This window comes from Choristoneura fumiferana, chromosome 30 (genome assembly GCF_025370935.1).
Source record: "Choristoneura fumiferana chromosome 30, NRCan_CFum_1, whole genome shotgun sequence".
Taxonomy (NCBI): Eukaryota; Metazoa; Arthropoda; class Insecta; order Lepidoptera; family Tortricidae; genus Choristoneura; species Choristoneura fumiferana.
The window spans coordinates 2,839,483-2,849,714 of record NC_133501.1 but is presented as its reverse complement, the minus strand read 5'-3'; the positions used below and the strand labels follow the sequence as shown (position 1 = coordinate 2,849,714).

The 10,232-nt window shown below is 42.1% G+C and overlaps 1 protein-coding gene across 1 annotated transcript in view; it reads right to left on the bottom strand.

The window, feature by feature from the left end:
• Positions 1-857: 857 nt before the first annotated feature.
• The window catches only part of LOC141444556 (leucyl-cystinyl aminopeptidase), a 33,335-nt gene continuing 23,960 nt past the window's right edge, over positions 858-10,232 (bottom strand). The window contains 9 exon segments of the mRNA XM_074110118.1: positions 858-989; positions 1,793-1,904; positions 3,050-3,136; positions 4,116-4,273; positions 5,408-5,534; positions 6,615-6,801; positions 8,093-8,231; positions 8,534-8,631; positions 9,779-9,867. Coding sequence (XP_073966219.1) covers positions 861-989; positions 1,793-1,904; positions 3,050-3,136; positions 4,116-4,273; positions 5,408-5,534; positions 6,615-6,801; positions 8,093-8,231; positions 8,534-8,631; positions 9,779-9,867 — 1,126 coding nt within the window. The 3' untranslated portion in view covers positions 858-860.

The window sequence follows — 10,232 nt, the reverse complement described above, 5'->3', positions numbered from 1 at the left end:
TTACAGTTACCAGCACCAATATCTGACACAACAAGCGTGTTTAAATATCTGATACGACTCTATTTCTAGGGCGGGAAGGACGTGTCAGATATTTTTGCACACTCCGCTGTGGCAGATATTAATGCTGATGACTGTACATACCTACTTTGCCACGATTGACTGCGCCACTGGTTGATCAGTTTGGTCACCCTTGCTATACAGCGTCCAGTTAATCTGTCATATTCACAAATTATATTGCTTTACGGCAACGAAGTGTCGTGGCAATCTTAAATATAAATAAATATCGTGGGGCCCATATACGACATAACGAGATGACAAATTTTGTTTATCAGAATTTAGAACAATACCAATCAAGAATAAATATTGACCTTTACTTGGACGTAAGTCCTTAATTACTACGCTGAGTCTTACGAAGATAGCCATTTCACTGCTGCTTTAGTGTTTTGGTCACTTGTACCTAAATATACGTCAACAGCTAATATCAGAATATCGCTAGATGGCGTTTGTATCGTGTGGCTCGTTTGACATTTCTGTCACTTATAACTAAGCCAATTCCAAACTCAAATTCTTTATTGGTGGATATGGGATATGCTCTTTGGAACAGCCATTTCGGGACTATTCAGAGGCCGTATTGTATAACGCAATAGTCTCTTTCTACCCTCATCCTACGCCGTGTGACAGAAAGAAGTGAAAACGATCGTGATTCCGATTTTGTTAGACAATATCGCCTCATTGTTTTATGAACAACAACATCATGCTAACAGTCGCAATCCACATTGAAACCTATCCTTTTTGACACATGTCCAGATTAAAACGTCAATCTTGTTGTTGGACATAAACCCAGTGGAATGTCCATGTTCTTACTGTTTGTTGACCGCGTTAAAGTACCGCAAGAGGTCGTTGTCTGCGCGGACAAGCCAGGCCGCGTTGAGAGCGATGCTGTCGAGTGCGGCCGCTGCGCCGCGTTGTGAGCCATACAGCTCTTTAAACTGAAACAGTAGGTATGATATCGTCAACAAAGCGGGACATAGGTTTCCTAAAAATATACAGGGTATTTCTGACCACGGGTCTTTAAATTCAAGGTTCGATTCTTCTCGCGTAACTAAGCTACTTCTGTTTTGTACCATTTTCAACTTGAATTTAGACAATTTCTTGATCTTCAAGTTTAATCGTTAAATCAGTGTATCCGAAATGGCGGTGTTAGGTATCACCATTACGGGGGTTACGTTACGCTTTTAAATAACTTCGTCATTTATTTGACATCTCAAAGGCACTTGTCCCACCGCCGACGATGAGAGAAGTAGAGCGAGTAACTAGAAACGAGTGGGCGAGCAGCGAGAAGCGAGTGTAGTTTTGTCGCTCGGCTGTGAGCGAGTGTTCGCGTGCGACGGGCGATTACTCGCTCCACTCGACTCGCTCGTGCGGGGCGGCCGCCAAGCTGACATCGCTGAGCGAGTATCTATAGCTCAGAGAGTTTTATAGCTCTTGTCGCTGCGACAAAAGATGTAAGAGCGAGTTCTCGCCGACAGTATGAACAGCCAGCGATCAACTATTAATATATGTGTCTCTTTTACTCACACAGGATCTTATATCTTTTGTTCGCTTCTTGAGCGAGAAAATAGTCGATAGCCAATCGTTTCCTCGCTGGCGGTGAGACAACTGCCTAAGATAACATTTATCAATGTGCTGTCAATTTTGTATTGCGTCGATACATTAAAAATTGCATTAAATCTATAAGTTGCAGAACTAAAGTAGCTAAGTGATACGACGATGATGGTGCTTTGTCACTCACCCGGTAGTAGTCCCAGGGCTGGTGCAAGCAGCGCGCGGCGGCGTGGAGCGCGGGCGGCGGCAGCGCGGGCGCCGCGCGGAGCACGCGCCACACGCCCGCCGCGCCGCGCCATCTAGCGGACGGACATGCAATATACTAATAGAGAAAGGAAAAGGAAAACCAGCCAAGAGCGATTTGGACTCGCGCATGACGAGTCCGTGCCATTATCTATACAACATAAGATATTAGCAAAAAAACACGTTTGTTGTATGGGAGCCCCCCGTATATATTTTATTTTAATTATTCCTTTTTAAAGTGAATATACGACTTAATATTTTATTAATATTTCAAGCGTCTAAATGTTGCCATTATTAATATCGAGCAAAAAACGGCATAAAATCACGTTTGTTGTATGGAAGCCCCCTTAAATATTTATTTTATTCTGTTTTTAGTATTTTTTGTTATAGCGCGATAGCGGCAACAGAAATACATAATCTGTGAAAATTTCAACTGTCTAGCTATCACGGTTCATGAGATACAGCCTGGCGACAGACGGACGGACGAACGGACGGACAGCGAAATAGGGTTTCCGTTATTACCCTTTAGGTACGGAACCCTAAAAATGATCGAATGATGATGTCAATCAATTGACGGTCGCGAATCAAACTGGCCCTATACCTACTACGAAAAATTCGAACTTCGTATCTTACCGTCCCACTGACGCTTATATTATTTAATACGAGAGTGAGAGGGACGGTACGACACGAACTTCGATTTTCGTAGTAGCCCTATCAGTGTAGCCCACGCCCGATGACGCAGGCTCCATCCCTTTTTACGCAAGATGAAAGCAAGCTGCACACAACCTTCAAGTGACTATGTGTGTCTTACTGTTTCTTTGGACAAGCGCCCTAAGATTTGGCGATATGAACCAATGTGAATTGGAGTAACAAACACACACACATACTCACAAACTTTAGCATTAGTAGGATTAAGATTGGTTTTTTGGAATCTTTTTGTATTTTTTATTTCAATTCCAAATTTTTTTGCTACGTTTACGGTCATCCCGTAAAGCCCATATCGAACATACAAACTGAAATATAGATGCATAGAAAAACCAGAAAAATAAGACCAGCGCTGGGAATCGAACCTAGGTCCTCGGTATCCCCTGCCACGTGCTATACCACTACACCACCACTGGACCACCAGCGCTGGTCTTATTTTCCTTGTTTTTCTATGCATCTATATTTCAGTTTGTATTTTCTATTAGTAGGATGTTACCTGCAAGAAGCAGCCGTGAGCGCCGTGGCCCACATCTTCCACTCGCGGCTGCGCTGTGCTTCATTCGACAGCGCTGTGAAAGCGAACCTGCACAAAACAACGTCCAACGTTATCATCTACATAACATTATCATCGCTCATTCATATCTTTCGCTGCTGAAAGATGCTCACTGTTAGACATGGTCCCATCATTTCTCCAAAAGAATTGCACAGTGTCTCTTATTCAATCAAATGTTATTAACGTGAGCAGGACGGTACTATAGGATGTTCGTTGTAACCAATTCAGAGACTTGATCAAATCACCAAACAACACAGTCGAGTAACAGTTGAGTTCATAAACTTTTGAGCAAAAATTTGATTAAAAATATCTGAACACGACTATTGTTAACGACGTAGAAGCGGGTTCAGATGTTTTTGATTAGTTTTGTCAACTCACTGATGTGTTTCAGGGATTACATCAAACTACTAAACAAATCTGGTGAAACGAAAAAAATCGTTGCCTTATTTGGCTGATTTCGTCATTTCGTCATTTCTTTTTAGGCAAATGACAAAATGGATTCGCCATTTTAACATCTTCCGTGATTTGGTCATATCCTTTAGGGCCTACGATATATGTCGCGTTTTTACGAAACTTTAATCTGGTATCATTTTTGAGACTGTCAAAATTGTCATATTGTCATTCTAACCTAGCTTAGATAATTTTGATACTTCTGCTATATGAAAAAATACATTATTTTTTGTTTATTTCAACCTCCTACCATCCTCAAAATGCAAATTTTATAAGATAATGTTAGAATTAAAATGGTCCAAAAATGTATCCGTCTGGACTGTACGTAAATGGGCACTAACAAAGATCATAAAATCAACCAAGGGACTCCTAAAGTGCATCATCAACCTTCACACATTACATGAATTTTGATGCAGCTTGAAGAGTCCGGAGTATTATTTAATATCTGGAAAATTTAAATAATATCTAAGTGTCAACATCGTTTAATCAGTGTATAGCAAGTGTTGTCAGCCTCATTTTTTTTTAATTTATGCGGCTTCTCGTGGACAGCTTTCGTTACCTGTAGAAGAGCCAGTCGTCCCTCGGCGCAGCGAGCGCCGCCAGCAAGGCGCGGTGGCTGTGCGTGGGCCGCGGCGCCGCGTACGAGGCGGTCAGCGCGCGCCAGCACGCTCGCCAGCCCGCCGCGCCGTACGTACGGACGCCCGCCGTGAACGCCGCCTGGGAGTTTGGTTAAGCCCGGGGTTAAGTTTCCTAGGATTAGCGGTGCTGTCAGCACAGCGGTGAATGACGTCACCAGAACGTTGTCCATGTAAACAAAATTATTCCGCCTACATAGACAACGTTCTAGTGACGTCATTCGCCGCCTCATCACGGCCGCTACATGACGGCACCGCTGATCCTAGGAAACCGGAGCTTTAGAGATTCTTAAAAGTTGCCAAATGTAAAGCAACCAAACCAGTCCTAAGTCTTTGACATGACTTGCTTAATTGATCAAATAAATTATTTACCAATTTCAATAAATAGGTACCTATAATTCATAATTTTCTCATTCTCCATATCAACTTGCCCATCCCCCCCCCCCTGGGCCATCGGCTGGCGACGCCCTGGTAGGTCATGGTAATCGTGCAGGTTAATAACATTTGAATTTGACATGGATCGTACACAAGTTCCACTGTCGTAACTCATGCATTTGTATTTTGAACTTGATATGGATTGTACCATCAGCCAAATAAGTAGTCTATCAATTTTTAAACAAACACGTCTATTGGCATTATTATTTAATGACATGCAAACGATTATCAACTTTAGGGTGGCAGACCACATATTTGGCGCATAAAGTTCATGTCGTTACTCTTTTCATACTCGGCTGGGTTCGAAAGGGCTATGTGCTGAGACGCGTCTCTAAGCGCGAATCCTCAAATCTTAGGAGGCTGCCTGCCTCCACTGGAGGAAAATCCACCAATAGAATTGCATGAAATTCATACAAAATCGGGAAGCAGAGTGCAGAAACGAACGCGAGCGGGGAACGGGGAAACTCCGCGATTGGAAAACAGTCCGCAACTTCACTCCGCTTTACTATCTCGCTGCGCGCGCCTCCGCAACTCTGCTTCGCAGCTCTGCGGCTAAGGACAAATACAATCCGGAACTCCACTCAGCATTACTACTTGCTCCGCTCCGCTGCCTACCTCCGCTTTAGTGAACAGGCAGCCTAAGTAATTACGACTTAGACTGGTAAAACCCGCCTTCCCTAAATGTGCATTTTTGTAAACCTGCACAAGTTTCATATGCAGCGACATACTGGTAAACCGCGAGTGCACTCCACCTGACAGGAGGCAGCCCTTTAGCCCTCACCTCCTGGTATATCTCCGGTATGGACTGATTGTTCTCTCGCCATGCATCAAACAGCTTCACAGCTTGTTTGGTGACCTGAACATTCTCCCACTCCACGCCGGCGGTTAACAGCGCACCACTCAGCCATCTGGTAGGAGGCAACAATTATATACTATAAAATGCTGTAGTTTTGTTGCAACTTTCTTTTACAAGACAGAAAAATAAAAAAATAAAAACTAAGTTTAATATCTCAAAAACCGCTAACGCAACTTTTATCAAACATAGCCACCCGGCGCATTAAGTGACATTTTATAACAAATAAATACTGCACCACTATGGACTTAATTAGTTTACGTCAAATTAAAATGACATGTAAACTTCGGATATCTATAGAGAGCTGTTGCAACTACTAGAAAAAGGAATAGTTCCCTCTTTTTCCTAAAGATGCCAACCTAATCGTACAATTCAGTTTTGGGGGTTTCAAAAACTCTTTGTTACAAATTTTCATCTAAATGCGTCCGTGCTCTATTGCACCTGTACAACGACTGACAAACGTCACATAAGTAGTGTGTGACAACGCTCTACGAAGCCGAAATTAGCCGAGTATCTTTCCAAATACCGATGTGCAATCTTTATGGCCGGGTAAGTACTGTAAGAACCACTGCAAGGTTCGCTTTCGCGTAACAAAACTCATCGAAATCAATTCATGAACGGTTAGCCCTTTCGATCCCAGCCGATACAATTGTGCGGGTTAATTACATTTGAATTTGAATATGACATGGATTGTACATAGGGTCCACTGTCATAACTCTTACATTTGAATTTTGAACTTGGCACGTATTGTACATAAAGTCCATTTTCGTAAGTCTTTTCATACTCGGCTGGGTTCGAAAGGGTTAGGGGCCGAATAGATTTCTCTCTTAGGCATAACAGCCTGTGGTATTCTGTATTGCATAATCCCGAATTAAAAAGATAAAAGATAACCTAACCTAACCAACAAGAAGTTGGAACACCCTCGACTGTCACTTCAAAGTCCAATATCTCAAAAACGGCTGAACCAATTTTGATGAAACATATCTAAGAACCATCGCTTAACGCTGATTTAAAAAAAAACGCATTCATATCGGTCCACCCGTTTAAGCACTACGGTGCCACAGACAGACACTTAGACATAGCGGTCAAACTTATAACACCCCTCTTTTTGCGTCGGGAGTTAAAAAGGACTCACAGTTGATCCTCATTCAACGCCTCCATCTCCTGAGTAGTGTAAATGGTGACGGTCTGAGGATGTAGTTTCTGCAGCAGCTGATTCAGTGGTGGCCCCGAGGACGCCAGCCGCAGCAGCTCGCGCCACCACGACAGGTGGTTCAGGACCACCCGCCAGGGGGCCCAATGCGTCTCCGTGCTGAGCCGGGCTGGAACAAGTGGTGCACTGCCCGTATATTTGTGTTTAAAGCAGCCTGTTTTTACACGTAATAAGAAAACCTGAATTCTCTAAGGTGATTGTGATTATGTGGATACTAATAAAAGGAAACTTAAAACATATACCTATACTTTACAATGTTATATTTAATGCTATAAAAAAAAGAAACGATCGGCGTTACTCAAGAGAGAACGATATCATGTGTATATTAGGGCGAGGGCGAGGTAGATAGACCACTTCTCCACACTAACGGCCTTTAACCACTTAATGGGCAACTCATAGCCTAGCAACTAAAATCTTTAAAAATAAAGATTAGCTAGGAATATCACTTAACTAATTGTAAAATTGTTATGAAATAAACAGTTATAATTTTTTTTTTTTTTTTATGTGACTCGTAAGTGAAAAAGCTGGAGTGGGAGGAGTTAATCTGATTATGTTAAGGTTCCATAACGGCAAGTCTTTCAGTATCTTGGACTTTTTTCTTATATCAAATCTTAGGATTATCTCGGAGAATTCGGGTTTTATATCACTTTATCAATATTTTGCTAAAATTTGCCATAAAATAAGTATTTTGCTATACATAGATATTGATACAATACCTTGGTGCTTTGGTGATCAAGCCAAAAGTGAATTTTGCAAATTATAGTGCTTATTGCTTGCGGGTTAAGGCACAGTGCGCAAACACGCAGTGTAGTTGTGTCCTTTCGATTTGAATATCCATTACCTGTTGAACCTTTTACCGAGACATGAAAAAACAATAATGCTATGAGATTTATTTTAAAGTTAACGTAATAAAATACAAGTTATTTTTAAATTGTGATCCTCCATCCTGAACATCGCTCTCTCACTTCTCAATCCTGACATCGCTCTCTTACTCGTCCAACCTGAACATCACTCTTACTCATCCATCCTGAACATCACTCCCATACTCGACACTCGTCCATCCTGAACATCGCTCTGTTCCGCGTCCATCCTGAACATCGCCCTCTTACTCGTCCATCCTGAACATCGCTCTGTTACTCATCTATCCAGAACATCGCTCTCTTACTTGTTCATCCTGATTCTCGCTCTGTTACTTGTCCATCCTGAACATTTATATTATCAGCTCTGCTCGTTGACTGGTCCATACTAATATCTAAGCCCTGCAAAGTAATTCAACTTGCACGATGTTTCTTGCAAGTCTAAAGGTTTATAATTGGCAGATTCGCACTTCGAGATATGTTAAATAGGAGCATGGTCTACACCAACCCCCTTCCCATATGTCTGTTCATCCGTCAACGTACCAGCAGCAGCGATGGCGCGGCTGGCCGGCAGTCTCCCGGCACGACTCAGTACAAAAGCGTCGTCTAGCAGCAGGGCGCGCTCGGCCGGCGCTCCGCTGTCGTACAGGGCTGCGGCTCGGTTCGCGGCTGCCTCAGCTGACTGAAATTGTATATAAAAGGTATACAACCTAGTGCTCTTTAAGGCTAGTGTAGACGTATGTAGCTATCACGAGGTCGCGAGTAAGCAAAGTAACTGATTTTTAAGCAGTCGGTTGGTTTATGCGATAGAAACTGCGATCAATTTGCATCAGATAATCGAAAATAATCGATGATTGTTTTACCAAACATCGTCTTACGCGGTGAGCGCATGTTTGGTAATCAGATTATCTCATGCAAATTGATGTTGCACGGTTATCGCATAAAACCGAGCGCTTTAGTTAATTAGTATTTGTAGTGACCGACCTCCCCAGCGCTGGGGTCCTGCGGCGCGACGCGGTACAGCCCCCGCGCGCCCACGTTGTAACGGACCCACTTGTGCTTGCCCAGGTCGGGGACTATCACTGCAACCAAAACAACACCATTAAGACCAATATTTAAGGTTAGGATTCTCGTGGCATTTAGCACAAGAAATGCAGTGAAGTCGCCATTATACTTTTTATAACTGAACGAATGTGGTAAAAATGATAGAAATATGATGTTGATTTTTTAATATAACATTTTAGTACATACTAGCCGTTACCCACGATTCCGTCCGCGCAGAATAAGTTTTTCGCTATCCCGCGAGAACTATGGAAGTTTCCGGGATAAAAAATATCCTATATCCTTCTCCGTGACTCAAACTATCTGTATACTGGATTTTATATTAATCAGTTCAGTAATTTAGACGTGATGAAGTAACAAACAAACAAACAGACTTACAAACTTTCACATTTATAATATTAGTGGGATTTGACCTTTTAAGCTAACCAAAACGTCCCTGCAACTAACTCTCAGGGTGGAACCTTTTCATAATCAAGTTCGCAATTAATTATCTGGTAAATGTATAGGATGCCAACGTGACATTACTAGCACAAAGGTTCTACCCTGGTACGTGATTTAGTTTCCTTGACCGTACCTTGGAGACGGCTATGTCTAGCTGTCGTCTTCTGGCTTATATAATATCGATATAAAAACCGGCCAAGAGCGTGCTGGACACGCCCAGGATAGGGGTCCGTAGCCATTACGAAAAAATCAAGTAATATTTTTCTAAGGATTTCGTATTGTGTACGGACTTCCAAGTTTAGATATATTTTATACGTTAGGCTGCTATTTACTCTTAAACTACTAATAATTCTCTAGGAATCTTAGCCGTTATAACTTTCCTTGTAAATTTGGTATACTTAATACCATCCTGAATTTTTTCAAATTTTTCCACCCAACATCAGATTTAGAGGGCGGGGATTTAAGATAGGGTTAGTAGAAAAAAATCACCCCCCCCCCCCCTTCCCATTACGTCTATGGGAGGTACCGTAAAAAAATATTTTAATTTACCACTTTGCCGGCGTGACTGATATGTATATTCATGCCAAATTACAGCTTTCTAATACTAACGATCTCTGAGTTTAGCCAGACAACAGAGAACTCAGACAGACAGCCAGACAGACATGGCGAAACTATAAGGGTTCCTAGTTGACTACAGAACCCTAAAAATAGACTGAAAGCACTTACTTTCAGTGTCATTCATCCATATGAGATGAGTAATGTTCTCCGCCCAGCGCGAACCTCTGCCAGTCTTGGTTTCGTTGCCGACGTCATACCTGTAAACAAAACGGTAAATTTTTAACTTATAAGTATGCGTAACTGTACTTTATACGTTAACACGAGCAGGCAGCAGACTTCGAACTAAAATGAAATCTCCTTCGAGTGACGGTAGGAGCCTAAACCAGTAAATACCGGTACTTATCGGCACCGAATATATAATAGTACTAACTGCAGCATTACAACGCTGCATGCGAGTTGCTTGTTGCATACTTTTTGTTCATTTTCCAAGCATTTTTACTGGCCGGTTGTTGTGGTTGTGGCAGTTAACTCTTTTATAGTACACATTTGGTTTCTGATTTGAAATTTGAAAATTGAATTCTTTGATTCGTTGGTTCGACTGATGTTTTTGTTTTTGGCCTCG